Consider the following 17,773-nt stretch of genomic DNA (forward strand, 5'->3'; position numbering starts at 1 on the left):
CACCGATGCTTCCTCTTGTTTTGCTGGCTCTCTTGATGCAAAGATAGCGAGGTTCCAGGACAGAGCCATAATGCCAAATATAAATGCCTACATATGGAAATAACAATCTTCTTTTGATGTCTGTGATCATGCCTAAAATGAAGACTGATACATTCAAAATTTATTTTTGATAGCGAATGCCTTTTAAGTGCTACAGAAGTGCATGCTTTCTTTAATATGGCTTGAAGCACCCCTTGCTGATTATCCCTTTTCTTAGTGCAAAGTATAAGCCTACAGGCCTGTGCCAGCCATAACTGCAATATGGCTGCACTGCTGGCTGTGTGCCTAGTTTATAGAGAGAAGAGACAATAATTGGAGGACACAGAGAGAAGGGGCAACAGACCACCTGCTGCTTGTGTTTTTTTCAGGTGTTCGAATGCTTCACAGATACAAGCACTTAGAAATATAATAAAGCATGCTTTGAATTTGATTTTTGACTTCTCCTCATTGTTAATATATTCAGGCAGTGTTCCAAAACTCTGTTTGCACAGACACATGTTTGCCAACTGGTTTTTTATCATCCCCATCCCCCAACCCCCAGATGTAATCTTTGGAAATCTGCAAAAAATGATGGTAGAGTAGAAATGACACAGGGTTGGACAAAAAGAGAAAAGTGAATGAGATAAACTGAAAAGACAAGCAAGGCTTTTAGGGAGGGGTGGGGGTTGTTCGGCAATACAAAGAGAGCAATGGTCTGATGATATCCATGATCCAAGGCTTTGTTGCCTCTTGTATTGATGTAATCCATCTTCTATATCCTGCCTTTTTCTGTCTACACCAGGACTCTTGTGCAGCTCCTGATACACTCTGTGGACAGTATCGTTTAGAGGCTATTCCCTCTGACTGAGCTCTGTGGCCATCTGAACATCCTTAGAGAGGAGGGCACTGGCATGATCACAGGTGTTTTTAGGGCTAGACAGCACAAAAAAGCTGGATTTAATCATAGTTTACACCCTGTAATAGAAACCTTGTTTCAGCTGTTGTAGTGGTTTGGGGGAGAGAGAAAGCCATGAGAAATCTGTGAGTAATGGCATTCAGCTTAAGGTTTCCTTGATATGTTATCTGGACTCTAATCCCTGAGTGGGAAGGCTACAGGTGCTGCGAGGGAGAAAGGAAGTGAGAACGAGAGACTGGTATGGGCTGTGCTCGCTAGTGACTCATCCTGTTATGAACTGCGCAAGAATTTCATTAGAGAGCAAACACAAGAGTGTCCAGGCAACTCTGAAAGCTCCATGGTGAACAGGTTTATGGTGCCATCTTAATTTAACAGAATATGAAGGACACAAACCTCTAGAGGCTTTCTGCGTTAACATCCCTCAGATTACATTACGGTTTGTGTTTCCCGTCTCAGTGCAATACTTTCTGTGTAGCGCAAGCTTCCTTTAATCTTTTTGCCTAATTGGTTAAACTGAATCATAGGTTTAATCAATATTTGGAAAGATGTTGATTTTGTCAGGGAAAGAAGGAGCAAATAAGAAGTGCTAACTGCACTGCAAAAATATTTTTATTTATAACGGCTACAAAAATTACATAACACTCAGGTCAGGTTGTTAGTTTTCTCCACACGCTTACACTGTATTCTCTAATGGAAACCGGCCTTAGAAAAACTATTGAAGCAATGCAAACCCTGTGATTTGCAGGAGTCTGTGAAATATGCTATCAAGCCAAGCCATATAGAAGGAGAAACTATTTAAATCCTCATTCAGCAGTTACTGTACATTAGAGTAAGATAATGATGTAGCATACTCCACAGCACTTTCTATATGTTGTATGTGTCTTCAGTTTATAATTGGAGAAAGAGAAGAAGTACAACTAAAGCCAAAAGCATAGTCTTTGTCAAAAAACTGACTATATGAGCAGATTAAATATAGAAGACAGAAGATTTAAAGGTTGTTTGTTGTCCTTATGTATGCTGTATTCTTCTTTGTAAGTCTTGTTTCAAATATTTTTATTGAGAGCAAGTATCATGATTGTAGTTTTTACAAATTGACATAACATAGCTTATGCTCCTTTTTTTCTCTAAACTAACAAGGCAAATAATTAAACAACACCAACAACAACAAAAAAAAAAAACAAAACAAAACAAACAAAAAAAAAAAAAACCCCGCAGTCACCCATAAGGGGTCCCAATACCCCGGCTGTCGGCAAAAGGGAAGAGAAACAAGTAAACAAAGTTTTATATTTTCCCAAGGTATATAAGTAAAGGGTGCCAGATTAATTCAAAATCTTTTACATTGTCATTCATACTATATCTTATTTTTTCAAGGTGAAGAGTGTTTATAAGTTCAGTAAGCCACATTTTTAATACAGGAGTCTCATTACCTTTCCAAAGCTGCAGGATCAATTTCTTTGCAATAATCAAAGCATATGCCATAAACCTTTTTTGAGAATGTTGTAAATTTTGTGTTTCGTTGGAAATCCCAAAGATGATTACTGTCGGATTTGGTTCAATCTTACTTTTAAAAATATTAGACATATAAGTAAAAATATCATACCAAAAACCCTGAAGCCTTGGACATAGTGCAAAACAATGTAACAGATTTCCATAGTGTATCTTGCATTTTTCACAGAGGGGGGAACACTCTGGATACATTTTGTGAAGTTTTTCCCTTGAATAGTGTAGTCTGTGTATAATTTTGTACTGAATTAAACAGTGACGGGAATTAATAAAAGGCGTATTTATATTGTGTAAGGCCTCCTGCCAGAAATCTTCTGATAGGAGAGTCCCAAAATCTTTTTCCCACTCCTCTTTGATTGAAGTAGTTGAAGGTATACTCATCTCCTGTATTGAATTATAAAATAATGAAATTCTCTGTTCAAACCCCCTTCCATCACTAAGACATCTGTCCAAAGGATCGGACGATATGTTTTCAAATTCTTCTTTGTAAGTCTAACAATAAACTAGCAGACATCTTTACATGCATCTTTATCAAATTCAGTTACAGTTTCTTGTCATTGTCATGTTTCACCTCTACATTTACAGGATAAAGAGGCATGCATCTGCATACAATAATCCTCAGGAGTCTAATCATAGTGACTGCTTGACCTTATTATTAATAGAGACTAAATGGTGAGAAACACCAGTGTCGGACTAGGCTAAATAATCTTCCTTAAGAGTAGCCAGTTTGTCATGTTCCTCCTAATGAGATGCAAGTACTGCAGGTACGCTATGTTTAGATATGTTTTTGTGAGTTAGGAAAGCAGTTTCAACTTCATGCTTGCCAGTGTTTGTACCTGTTTTGCTTCTTAGTTTCTACAACTGTGATGAATAGTGAATTCAAATCCTCTCTTTTTGTGTGTCTCCAGTGAAGTTTGACGACTGCATGGGAAATGAAGGTGTGGTCTTCCAGAGCAGCAACCCCCTCTTTGGCGTGCGGACAGATGGATCCATCTTTGCCCAACGAGAGGGAGCCAACCTAGATGAACCTGTCCAGTTGAAACTGACAGCAAGTGGTCCGCACACACATGTCTGGGAGACTATGGTGCAGTTGGCACTGATTGACCTACCATCATCCCAACAAACTGAAAATGAGGTGAGTTTCAGATTTTATGAGCTCGAGCACAGACACACAGAAATATCATGCTTCAAATTTCAATTATCGTTCCAGAGTTTCTTTTTCCTATCACATTTTCTCCAGTGGTCTGGTGATAGTAACAGCCAAGAATCAGGTCAAAACTCCTTGGGGTTTCAGCGAAGGGGAGAGAGGGGGTGGAGCAGAAAGAAGTAGCAGTGCCACACAGTTAAAAGTGATAGAATCAGACTGCCACAGGGGGAGAGTAAGATTCCCCTCAGCCATAAGCTGTTATTGGAAAACATCCTGTGCCTTGGGTATCCCAGGGGTTCTTGTCTCTTCCTTTTCTATTTAAAAGCTGTCAGAGGTCAGAGACAGAGACTGAGCAGTATGAGCCTAACTGTCCCCATGACTATGGTACCACAAGGCCAGCTCTGAGAGCCAATATCACCCCAAGTGTTATTTACATTAGGCAAAAACAGGGGCCTGTGTTCATTAACTAAGTGCACATCTCACATAAGTTATTGGAAAGTAAATTCCGGAACAGATCAAATCTCACTCACTTAAAAAAAAATGGAAAAAAGGCTGCCAAGGATTCGTTTTTACTCAGTAGACTGTTCTCGTTTTTGGTAAGAAGCAGCCATTATCTGCCAGTCAAATAAAAACACTAAAATGTTGAAGACACTCGTGCTTGTTATAGATGGACTCTAATGAGAAAGGTGTTACCTTTCTGTTACCACAGGGAAGTTCCACCTGATTATAACTTCTTTGAGCTCATTATTTTGGTTTTTGCAACAAACTAAATGTACTTTAGCTGTTTTCTGCCGCTTTCTTCACTGAAAAACCTCTAAACGGCCACTTTACCGGTGAATCAGATCTTTCCACAGCACAAATCAGCTCTGATGGTTCAGACTGCACAGCTGACGTCATCAGATTCGCAAACACAAATACATAATCTGCTCCAACTTGTGCATGGATTGGATAAAAATGATTCAACTTTACCTTTATTTTGAGTTTGCTCATTGCACTTATTTTTGGAAGGAACTGTGCACAGAAACAGTGACCACTGAGAGAGAGGGAGAAATGCCAATTTCTGGCCTTCAATTTTCAACTTCCAGTCTACCAAGCTGGCTATTATTTCTGCAGGTTTTCTCTAATAAAGCAGGCTAAAATCTGCCCTGCATGTAAAAGTGCAAATGCATATGAGCCTAAAAGTTCCCCAGTGATTGTCAGTGTCAGTGTCATCTTGTCAATGTTTAGAACAGGCTTTCACTATCAGGAAATTCTATCATAGCTATATAAAAAATGCATATTATTGGTGCACTGATTATAATTTTCTTGCCCAATTAAAATTTCTGATTTTTCCCCAAGTATGACCTGCCAAAATCAGTTTTCTTTCTAAAACTTGTAACTGTATCTGGCATATAGTAGCAAAATTCGACTTTTTCTCAATGCAATATATGATTTTCTCTGGCAACAGCTGAAACAAATGAAAATAAAGATCTATGCTCCTGGAAGGAAGTGCAAATAATTAACTGAAAATGAGTTGCTGTACACCCCGAGTTTATTTTATATATTTTACTTTATCAATCAAAAGCAGGTGCAATAGATTTATATAAGAAAACAATTATCAGGTAGTAAGATCATTTTCCTCGATGTTTCTAACACCACATAACAGGACATTGACCCTTTTCTCGTTTTCCCATTTGATTCGGGCTCAGAGTTGTGAATAGCTTTAGTTTTAGACACTTTCCATTTATTCGCTTCTTTAAAATGTCCACGTTCACCATAACGGAGGTCGTTAAAGAGTTTGATTAGGTTTACTGTTACAAACTGTTGGCACATTGCCAAACGTTGTGCCCTCACTCTCTGTGAGGAACTTCCACGCTAACGATAATTTATCGCTAGCATGTGGCTTTGAAAGGTGTGCACAACTTTTTTGCCTCTACTCCTGCATGAAAGGGAGCTGCTCGCTGCAAGAATGAGAATCAGACAATTCTGGTCCCTGGCTGGTCAGAAACTTTTAGCCAATCATTGTTGTGATGAAAATAAAAGCAGTGAAACATTTCCATTATGCTAACAATCAGACGGTAGTCATGTGCAATGCTAGAAAATGGAAGCAATGGCAATATGTCAGTCATAAATTCACAGAGCCAAACAGAGAGTGGGATATCTGCTGGTAGTTATTGGGAATGAGTTGAAGAGTGTGTATTGTTCTGGCTCTGAATAGGTTGATCTTTAATTACGCTCTTTTATAGTTAATGCTGGCTTTTTCACTCGACTGAGTTTCAGTACTAAAGTGTCAAAGGTCAAATGAATGCATTTTTAAACGTAATTTTCCACTGAGTCAATTAATATGTATATCCCGAGGAGCAAAGAATAGACAAGCAATCAAACAAGATGGTCAGAGGTCAGAAATATGCTACAAGTTGTAACAAACATGTATGAGGACAGCAGGAGAAAGCAGGGCGCTAAAACAAAATGTGATGTTTCATTATGGAAATGGTGCTTTGTGGTGTGCTCTGTTGAATAATAACTTCCAGATGTCTGGGTAGCCAGGGGCTGGCTGATATCAAAGCATGCAGGGTTATGGGGAGGCAGTGGCGTGGAGGGGAAGTGCTGGGACCACCGCCAGCTGGCTAAGGCTGATGGCACCAGGGCTGTGGGTGGGGGGGAGCTTGGTCGAGGATTGGGGGGCATCCATTTCACACTCAGTGACTCCTGTTCACATAGCATTACTGTGCATAAGCATGTGTGCAAGAATGTTATTTTATTGTGGGAGATTATGTTGGATCAAGTGTGTATTATGCTAATTTTGCGTTAAATTTTCATTGCTGCGTATGCTCTATGTGTGCTTGTGTCTTCGCTTGGCACCTAAAGGTTTAATCTGTGCAGGGTTGCATGCCAGAGAATGTGTGCCCCGTCTGTGTTGTATTAAGAAAAATAACAAAATCTCTAGAATCTATAAAGCTGTCTTTAAAAAGTCTAACTCCAGTTTGCTGTTGCTCCTTTTCCTCCGTCTTTCATAAGAGTTTGAATAAGTGATCACATATCTCTGCTTTTCCTATTTTTCTAAATCTGTTGCATCACCATCCTGTAATTTTTCTATGTGAATATGAGTAAGAAAGAGAGAATCGGAGTTGAAGTTTGATCAGAATTATACCACGGTGAAAGAAAAACCTGCTTAAGCCTTTTGCTGCAGTGGCGGGCAGAGATCTTTGCCTCTGTGTCTCTACGTTTTTATGGTTTTTTTCTTGTTGTGCATGTTTTTCTCTCTACATTTCTCCTCAGGGAACTCACTAGTACCTGTTAGCATGTGTAGATAAAAGGATTTAGAGCATGACTTATTTAGGCAGAGGGAGGTGAGGGGGGTCACATCTGCTTCTGACAACTGACTCCTCATCTCCTTCAATCCATCCCAAACATGTCTTGTTCCACCTCTGCCTCCCCTCACTGCACTGGTGGGATGTGGGGCAGCCATCCCCTGCAGTCAACCCCATGAAGCTTTCCTCTCTCTGAAGAAAAAGAATGCATTTATCCGGGCCTAACTCACATCTGTCTCATTTCGCTCATGCTCGTGTGCACAAACTGGGTTTGTGCACAAAGGCACGTTATGCTTAGCAGACATTAGTTTCTTGAATATGGACTGAATGCAAAGGACCACACTGAGTTTCTGGCAGAAAACTATTTTGGCCGGCACATGAGACAGAAAACCGTGACTGATACCCTAGTCATGCTCAAGTTTCCCCAAACCGCACAGTGCAGGAAACAGAATATGGTAAAATTTGTTAGGACTAGTCTGCCTGTTGTGCAGATGGGTGACACAGTACAAGAGGAGGAGGGGAGACTGCTGGTTCTTTCTTTTCTGACTCTGAGAATGAGCACAAGCTGATCAAGGATGATCAGGATTTTTGTCAGTTCCAGTGCAGTGGGTTGTACTGTAGCACCCCTGTTGGTCAAAATAGCAAATGCTTCAGTTCCTAAACTGGCAACTTTAGATGGCGAGAATTTAAACACAGTCATATTTAACTAATTCATATATAACTGAACTGCTGGCATAGGTTCACAGTTTACTCAGTTTTTACTCATTTTATGTCTGAATATGCACTGAATATTTTATGATATTCCACTACATTTGATTATATATTAGAATAGTTGTTTGAACTGTATTTTATTCATATTAAAGTCATCTATACACTTTAGTGGCATCTAATGTAATCAACAGGTCAGATCTTTGATTGGATTACACAATCTTGCACAGTAAGGTTTTTAAAATGATGAGGGTTGTGATGCTGTTTTTTTTATGACATTAAGGCATACTATTAAAAGGTAAGTCATGGAGGTTGTGCTTTACCTTGAAATAATTAGAAACTTTACCACATTTAGTATTTTTTTTTTTAAATTGGCCCTTTTATTTTGCGTGTGTGTTTGATTGTATACACCACTTACACATCAGCAATGTTTCCAACGCCTGGTGTTTTTAGCAAAAAGCTCAATATACATTTATCCATTATCCATGAGCATAAAGACAGCAATTTAGTTTTAGTGTTTTTCAGTTCGTGTTTACAGCAATTTATTGAATATCGAAATCATGAAATAGAACTGACGATTACTATCTGGATTTGGTGGAGAACAAAGGAGGCTTACAGATTTCTCTAAAATATTATGACTGAATACCGATATAATTTTCCATATTGTCTTTTCTTGTTATTTTGGAAATAATTCGTCTTTAAAATTCTTATAAAAACACCTTAACTGTGATATCTGAAGGGGCTGCAGGGCTATTTGTATTAACAGGAGCAGATGGGCTCCTGTTGTGCTCCTTAGCAGATGACATTTGTTTCTGATTATTTTCTTTATTTATTCATGCTGTTATTGGCTAACAGACACAAAATAATGTTCCAAGTGAGGATGTCTTTCCATTCTAATCGAAAAGCTGAATACAATATTAATATTGTCATTGTTATTGCATTTGCAACAATTTTAATGTACATTTAATTTAAAGTTTTTTTTTTCAAGCCTTTTCAAAACAGTACTAAAGTGTTATTTTGAAACACACAAAATCAATCATGAAAAAATAAGCTTTCGTAGGACTCTCTCCATAGAAATTAAGGGGGAGATGTAGCAGGCAGGTGCTGATAATGACATGCAGTTCATTAACTGATCATCCACAAGTGTGATCACCTCTTGAAAAATCTAAATTTTGGCAGTTTACTGGTTTGGAGAATTCAAACCAGTAAAGTGCTACGATCTTCCCAGAAGTGGACATCACATCCCAGCAGATTCACCACAAGGTCAGACCATGCAGTACTAAAAGAATTTGCAAAAACATCCAAACGTTACATCTCAGACTCTACAAGAATCAGTTAGCATGGTAAATCTTAAAGTTTTTGGTTGTATAATTAAAAAAAGACTGAACAAGTATGGCTTGTTTGAAAGATTTCTGAAACAATGTCCTTTCCATGGACAGATGAGACCAAAGTGAAAATGTTTGGCTATAATGCTCAGGACCTTATAATCACTGAGTCGATGATCAACTCATCTGTACAGTAAAGTATTGTCAAATGTTACAACATCTGTCCTAAAACTAAAGCTTGGCCAAAACTGGGTAATGAAAAAGGACAATGGTCTCAAGCAGAGTTGCAAATCAATAACAGAAGTGTTTCAGCCAAAGTTCAAACATCAACCTGATTGAAATGCTGCGGTGAGGCCTTAGAATTAACCTTAGAGCTGTGTATAAATGAATGCCTGCAGACCTCAAAGAACTGACGCAATGTTGTAAAGAAGATCACTGTTTCATTTGGACTTTTTTTGTTTTTGTTTTTTGTATGGGAAAAGTGTGGCAGTGATGGGATGTCGCTGGGGATGCAATGGAGAGCTCCACTTTGCTGCCTCAGCTGTCTGTTCTGGGCCCATGGCAAGAGTACAGTGGCATGCTGAGGTCTAAAGTGCTGCTGAACTTTGCTCACTCGGGAATGGATCCCAGTATGGACAACAGACTGCTGCACAGCATGGAGGGTGGTTTGATTTGTTAATTTGCTGACTGAGCTAGTTCTTGCCCTACAAGATCCAAAGATGATAGACAGATTTTACTGTTGTTGTGCTCTTAGAAGACTGAAATAAACAACAGTGAGTGGAACCCTCCCACAGTCATAGTCTTTTTTTTTTGCTTCTATATAATTATTTGTACCTACTTAATTGTTTCAATTAATTATTTAGGGTACATATGATGTGGTGCTGAACTTCAGGCTTAAAAAACTTTCCTCTAAAATTCATAAGAGCACCTTTCCCTCTGTGTTACTTAATGGGCAATTTCATCTAAATTACTAGAACTGACTATAAACTAAGCTAGCTGTTGCTGGACTGCCAACTTCTAGGGACAAATCACACGTGAGGCTTATTCCTGTCCACAGCTTACAGCGGGTTTGTAAGGCATTGTTTCACAACTTAAGCTTTCATGGAATATAATAAAGTAGAGATAAGCAGTGGAAATATGACGTCTGTGGGTTTGTTTTGCTTCCTGTTCTCTTACATTTTTAAGCCAGCAGGAGCAAACGTTGGAAACCAAAAACAGAGCTATGGGAGCTATGGGAAATATTATTAAATATTATTATAATATTGGCCTTTTTAAGTTTAAAGTCTTTCTACAAAAGTGGTAAAAATCTACCAATGCAGAACCCTTAAGAGCAGTAATTTTGTGGATGGTACATTAAATATTTATTGCATATGGCCATGTGGAGCAGCAAATCCAGTCTTTCTTTGAATGTGAATGTGGTCTCCTCACCTACCGTAATCCTTTACCTGTTTAAAAATCTCTCCTTTTGCACTATTACTTAAAGTGCCCTGGATTTCACAGTCCAAGATGTCTGAAGTACAGCACTTGGTTGATGAAACTGAACATGACACCTAAGCCCATGCTCCTCCACACCCCACATCCCTACCCACCCACACAAACACATACACACCATATGCCAGGTTGCTTGACACATTTTCTTTAAAGCAGCCTTAAAAGCTTTTTTCTTGGGCGTCCATCTAATGAAGTCAGCCTTGAAAGCATTGTTTCCGCTGGCAGATACAAGCCAACCCTCTGAGGGACCTTGACCAGGCAAGAACAAACAGAGACAAAGAAAAACACTTTTTATAGACTGCATCATACAGGACCTTCAACTTTCAATATGTGCCAGAAGCCATTGCCATCTTCCAACACTGTAGACTGCTTCTGTGTTGTATTTTATTTTTATTCTCAAATGTCAGCTGCTGGGGAGGAACTGTAAAGCTACACATTTCACAGAAGTAACAGCAATCGAAAAACTCGAAGAAAGATAAACGGCACTAATCACCTTTAATGGAAATACAATGTAACTGAACCTGTTCTTTACTTAGTTATTTGTTTATTTTTACAAATGAGTCTATGATGCTGGATTTTTTATACTCCCTCCCATCACACATGCTCACATGTACACACTGTAACATATTTATTTCCATATTTTAAATGCAAAATTATTAACCACTAGTTAGATATATCCAAAATATTGGTCACTTTGTTAGACACACCTGTTCACCTGTTCAGTAATGCAAATATCAAATCAGCCAATCACAGGGCTGGAATTCATTTAGGCATTTAGACATAGCAAGCAAAATGGGAAACAAAGGTGATCAAGTGACTTTAAGCATAGCATCGGCTGGTCTGAGTGTTTCAAAAACTGCCAAGAAACTGAGCTTTTTTGGCACAACTATCTCTAACTTTTACAGAGAATGGTCCAAAAAAGAGAAAATATCTAGTGAGCAGTTCTCTAGTTGTAAATATTTTGTTCATGCCAAAAGTCAAAGGAAATGGCCAGAGTGCTGATAGGAAGGCAACAATAACTCAAATAAACACTTACTGAAACTACGGTATGAAGACAACAACACATCAAACTTGAAGTACAGGGGCAACAGCAGTAGAAGAAACAAGAATCTAAGGATGCATTTCATCAGAGTGGGATGACATAAGATTGGAAAATGTTGCCAATTTTTTTTTTTCTTTACAGTCTCAGTTTCTATGGAGACATTTGGATGGGTGGGGTCAAAATTTGGCATAAACAATATGAAAGCACAAATCCATCCTGCCTTGTATTAACTGTTCAAACTGCTGGTAGTGGTGTAACAGTTGAATAAATGTTGTGGGAGATTCACATCACAGATGTGCAGATGACATGATTGTACTTTCTCCATATGTTTGTCCTGTTTATATCTCTTTTATAATTTCAGTTTTTGCACACTGTGCATTTAAATGGGGGAACTGCTAGGTATGGGCTACCCTGTACAAATGAAAGTTGATTTACTTGCCTCAATTAGTGATCCTGGAGGAGACATAACAAAGACACGAACTACAAATTTCTTGCTGTCTGCTGGTGTGAGTGTTTGGTTAGTAAAGTTTTGTGCAGCTGTTTCACCTGCTGGTGCACCATCAGCCTAACACAGCCCAGTGCTTGAGGAATCCATGTTATTGAGACAAGCTGTCAGTACCTACTGACTAGGGGGAGACAGAGAAAAACAATAACACTGCAAGAAGAGGGCAGAGGGGAGCACGAAAGCTAGGGATAGCTCAAGGGACTGTGATTGAGACAGAGTGCAAGTGATGCATAGCTTCAGCTATGATGTTCGTGACTGAATTCTTGACATGTTTTACTATCTTTTAACCCTGAGCTGTGTTGGTAAACTTACCGTCGAACAACTCTGCAGATAGTATCACTTTAATATTACCTTTTGCCACTGGAACAGTAAACACGAAGCTGTAAACTTGCAGATGATGGGCTCTAAACTGTAGCTTTAGAGATAAATCGTGTATGTATAAAGCAATATACTTTAACAGAAGGAATAATATATTTGATAATGAAGGGAATCAGGTGTCACACTAAAGGTTCTACTACTATAATTTCAACGATTTTTGCTTGTTTTAGCTCATCTTGGAAGGATCTGCAATAAAGCAAATTTTTGTACACTCTGTTCATTGTCTGTTCACAGTCATGTGGTTTGCAGTATTTCAACACAGACATTACTTATTTGATGTCTGTCATAACTCCAGCATTTGATGTAGCTGTTCTGACTCATGGATGAGTTAATGTTCTTTAGGAGATTGAAAATGGGTTCCTTTCACATTTGAGTTCCTTATTTGAGCATCTTTCAAAAAGACAGTTTTGTGGTGGTCATTTCTCTGTGCCTATAGGGATGGTGTGAGAAAAGTGTATGATGGGTGCATACTGTTTGATTGAGGTGTGTGTCTGTGACTCAGCTGTCATTGTCTGTTGAAAGAGGCTGTAAATCCAACTCCAGACACGCTTTCTGTTAATAGGCTTTTTATGCCTGGTGTAAATGACAAAAGGTATGAAGTTTATGGTTTCTTTTAAATATATGCACATACAGAATTAACATCACCTCTGTCCTGCTTGAGTCTACGCATGATGACACAAAGTGTTTCTCATATGGCGTTCTTCTGATAAGAAATGTTTACATGTTTTAAGAGCCATAGTCTTTTACAATTGCTATATCATTGTTATTGCTCCTATGTGTCTTGGTTAAAAATGAGAGATTTTCTGGAGTAATTCGTGTGCACATAACTAAAGTGAGAATTGTACTGAGTATAAACATATCATTTGTTTGAGAAGAGAAAAGTACTTATCAACAATATGTGCATATTACTGTCATTAAATTTAAAATGCATTTATTTTTTCTAAAAAGAAAAATAAAGTCTCAGTGCACATTTATAACAATAATCATAATGTTCTTTTTGTGCCATTTTCCATTAAATGACTTTTATGACTTGCAAATTATAGCATTCTTTTGTGTTATCTTTATTTAACACAGCATTCCAAATTTTGAAATTAGGCTTGTAGAATTGCACGCAGTATTGTAAAAAGGACAAATTGTTGGAAAGCTTTTGCAGAAAATCTGCTAATGCTCTGAATTTAAAGCAAGTTTGGTGCATTAAGGTAAATTTACACACCATTTGGCACATGAAATTTTCATGTGGTCTGCCAGCGAATTGTACTGCTGGTATTTCCATTGAGTTTTGTGAAGCGTTAGAAAGACTCCGTTTCTTTCTCACTTATTTTTGCTTTTTTTCTTACTAATACACTGGGGAAAACATTTTTTGAAACCCTGCTGAATTCGTAAGTTTGTTCACTTACAAAGAAATGAACAGTCAGTGGAAATACCGAATATCAACCAAAAATTGATTTATATAGCATTGATTGAAATAAGTATTTGTCATGTCTGAGTGTGGGCAGGCAGGAAGAGAGGACCCAAAATGCAGGACTCACTGAGGCGGAAGTAATTCAAAACACACAGCTTTATTGCTGGTAAGAAGCAGAACAGAAAAACACTAACTAAACTGGAAGAACGGAATGAGTAGGCAGGAAGGCTGGCTGGCAAACGGAGCACACGGAGGAAGCGAGGGTAAACAGACGTTAACGATGCGACACCGAGTAGGGGAAGACACAGACACTAAATACAAGAGGTGAACGGAGCAAAGAGGAAACAGCTGGGAGACACGACTGACGTTGATTACACTGACGAGACAGGGAGAGCACAAAGCTGAACGCACTGACAAAGGGCACAGACCTACAAAATAAAACAGGAAGCACACGCCAGACAGAGACAGACTCGTAAACAGGCATAATGACGTCATGGACAAACAGAGGGACATACGGGCAGAGAAGACTAAGCACAGGCAACCTAAACCAAACATAAGGGCAAGATAACAAAACCTAAACCAGAAATAATCATCATCAACATCATCATCAGATAACTAAAGAATCAGAATATAATTGTAATCAAAACAGTATCACCAGAGAATAACTAATCCAAAATAAACCAAAACATAAGAAACTCAAAATACTGGGTCGACCCGACCCAGGACCGTGACAGTATTTGTTCTCCAAGCAAATAATAACTGAATATTTGTTAGCAAGCACAGTAAGACGCTGCTTGTAGTTGGTCACCTGGTTTGCACACATCTGACGAGGGGTTTTGTCACTTTCCTTGGCTTTCTAAATCCTTTTAGTTTCTTGGCTGCTGTTTGGCAACTTATAGCTCCCTCCACAGATTTTCCATAGGATTGAGATCTGGAGACTCGCTAGGCCATTCCATGACTTTAATTTGCGTCCTTAGCCGCTCTTTGCCTTGGTGTTATGTTTTGAAGACCTATTCACAACCCATGTTCAGTCTTCTGGCTAAAGGAAGGAAGTTCTTATCCAAGATTTTACACTGCATTGGACCCTCGGTGCATTAAAGTCATCATGTACCCTTAGGAGAAACATAGCCTCAAAGCTTAATGTTTCCACCAATGTTCTTGACTGTGGGAATAGTATGCATTTCTCTTCCTCAACACATAGCAGGTTGAGTTGCCAAAAAGCTTGATTTTGGTTTCATCTGACGCAGCACATTCTCCAAAACATTCTCTAAATCATTTAGATACTCAATATCATGTCATGTGCGTTATCAAGCAGATTTGCAGATTTCAGTCCATTACAGCGTAGTGTGTTACCAGTGGTGTTCTTGAGGACTGTAGTGCCTTTTGATCATTAACAAACTCCTATATAGTTTTACGCTGCACCCCGTCACCTTTTCGTGATCTTCATCCCCTTACGAGGCAAGATCTTGCATGGAGCTCCAGACTGAGGGCAACTGATGTCCATTTTATATTTCTTCCATTTCCAAATAATCGCACCAACAGTTGTCACTTTCTCACCAGCTTCTTGGTTACAGTCTCGTAGCCTGTTCCAGCCTCGTGTAAGTCTACAGTCTTGTCCCTGACATTCTTTGACAACTCTTTGGTCTTGCCCATTGCGTTGGAGAGGTGGGAATAGATGAAATTGATTCTGTCGACGGGTGTGCTTTATACACATAACAAGCTGAGATCAGGAGTGTCTGTAATTGATTGTGTGCTTGAATGTTATGTGCACCACACGGGCATAGAGACAGTTTTTGAGAGCCAGAATTCTGGTTGGGTTGAAGTGCATCAAATCCTTATTTCACTCCATGACATGCAACTTTTATATAATCTGTTTATTCTGGATTTTTTTTCACATTCTGTCTCTATAAATTAAAATAAAACCACAATAAAAATTAGACTGTTCAACCTTAAAATATTTCCCCAACTGTATATACAATTATTGTGTTAAATTTTTTAGTTGCAAAAAGGTTTTTGGTTGACTTCTTTTTTCTTTATCCAAGCTGCCAAAACTCCAATTACTTGCAAAAAGACTTGTTTTTTGCCCAAGTGAAGGACTGATTTGGCGAATGATGAAATGAATGGATGAATGATCTTGTGTCTGACTGGGTCCATTAGATCTTTCAAAATCATTGCATTGTGCACTTTGTTTCCATAGCAACTTCAGATTTCTCTGCAGAAATACTAGTTAAAGGACAAAGAGTAGATACCTCCTTATATGTAATACTTGTTTTTATATTTAAAAAAAACAAACAGGTGACAGTGACAACTGCCATCTTAGCTGATGAGTTTGATGGGTTTTTTTAAGGTGATGATTGATCATTGCAGCTACAGCAAGCTCTCAAAAGCTGGTACCCAAGAAAGTGGTTTGACATACAGCTAACTGCTAAAAAAGCCTTGACATTTTCTTAGTGAAGAGATAATAAAAGATTTCAAAGTTCACAGAGATATAAAATAAATATGCTAAACCTATAAAAATGTCTTTTATCTGCAAAATTGTGCTTTGTCTTTTAGCATGACATCAATTACTATTGTAGCATCCTAAGTAAAACCTTGTTGTTCTGTCTTTAAGGTCACAGAGAATGAAAAGAAAGTTGCTGGGAGAAAAGAGAAGAAGGAGGCGGTACAAACACCACCTCCTGTCATCATGTTCCCAGGGTCCGGTCGCAACATCACCAAGGGTCTACGAAGACAGAAGAGGGACTGGGTAATCCCACCAATCAATGTGGCTGAAAATTCTCGAGGACCGTTCCCTCAGATGCTTGTCAGCGTAAGTGACAGATCTGATTGGCCGCGTCGCTGATGTGTTCTTAATTTACAGCTGGGATTTCTTGAGGGCATTTAACAAGTAAGGCTGATTGGGATATGTATAATGGATGGTGATAAATAACAGAAATACATTAGCATAACTAGTTTGTTTGCCACATCCTTGCAGATGATTATGCTGTGTTCCCCTGATGCAGCTACAGCCACAATGCCTTACGGTATTTAAACAGCCCTGATTGACCCTGAGAAGTTTTCCCCTTAGACACCTAAACAGCAAACTCTTGCACAGTGTGAGGTCCCATAGGGTCACAGTGAAGCTAATGATTGTTTATTCCTTTTTTATGCATCTTTTCTTTCCTTTATCAGGTTATTTCAGAAAGGTTGCTTAAGGTTCAGTTCTATTTTTATAACTGTATAACAATGCAATTTGTCACAGAAGTTTTAGTGAAGCCTCTTGTTTGATATGAGAAGAAAGCATGAAATCCTGCCATTCTCAAAGTCAAAAGAGTAGAACAGTATTTCTTTTCTTCTGTGCCCTAATAGGCACATTAGTTTATTGGTTTAGAACTTCCTGTAAATAAAGACGCAGCAGAAAAACATGAAGAGTGTATAACCATGTCTTTGTTTAGCATTCAAAATCAGAATTCATCAACAATTACAGATGGAAAATTTATTTCTGTAAAACCTTTGCTTTTTTGATAAGGCTGTAATTACACGCTATATATAAGTGCTGCATGTCGAAGGTTAGAGGCTGAGCCCGCACACCTGTCGAATAAATTAATAAATAAATGTTTAACTTGCTGTGCAAAGGCTTGAGTTGCAGGAGGTTTAAAATTCAGGGATTCTGTCACAACAGAATGTGTGGTTTGACTCGCTCATAGGCAAGCTCTTGACTTTAAGATTGCGGTGCACGCTGTAACTCATCAAAAAACATTCCACAAGACTGCTGCTTTATTCGCTGCTGCTTCTTTCCTTCTCTCTTTATCTGGAATATCTAGCCATCAGCTTTTCCTTGCTGTTTACAAAACTCTCATAGTTTATCTCTTTGGGGTTTAAAATTGTGCAAAAGAAGCAGATTTTTCCTATTGTTTCTGTTCTTTGTTTTTCAACTGGGTTTCATCCAGTCCCCAGGGAAAAGCCTGGGGAGCTACTTGAAGGAAACTTTTTTTTTCTTCCATAGTGAAACAAAAACATCAAGTCAAAGAGGAAGGAGTTTGTAAGTCTGTGTTTTGGAGTGAGTGCC

General features: G+C 38.6%; 1 protein-coding gene across 1 annotated transcript in view; it reads left to right on the plus strand.

Moving 5' to 3' along the window:
* Positions 1 to 17,773, plus strand: part of LOC146684705 (cadherin-4-like) — a 254,586-nt gene that overhangs the window by 161,976 nt on the left and 74,837 nt on the right. The window contains exons 4-5 of the mRNA XM_085444974.1: positions 3,346 to 3,572; positions 16,337 to 16,534. Coding sequence (XP_085301100.1) covers positions 3,346 to 3,572; positions 16,337 to 16,534 — 425 coding nt within the window. The remainder of the gene's footprint in view (positions 1 to 3,345; positions 3,573 to 16,336; positions 16,535 to 17,773) is intronic.

The sequence above is a fragment of the Copadichromis virginalis genome, linkage group LG20 (assembly GCF_057382275.1).
Source record: "Copadichromis virginalis isolate Kocher_CV1m ecotype Utaka linkage group LG20, C_Virginalis_male_GT1.1, whole genome shotgun sequence".
Lineage (NCBI taxonomy): Eukaryota > Metazoa > Chordata > Actinopteri > Cichliformes > Cichlidae > Copadichromis > Copadichromis virginalis.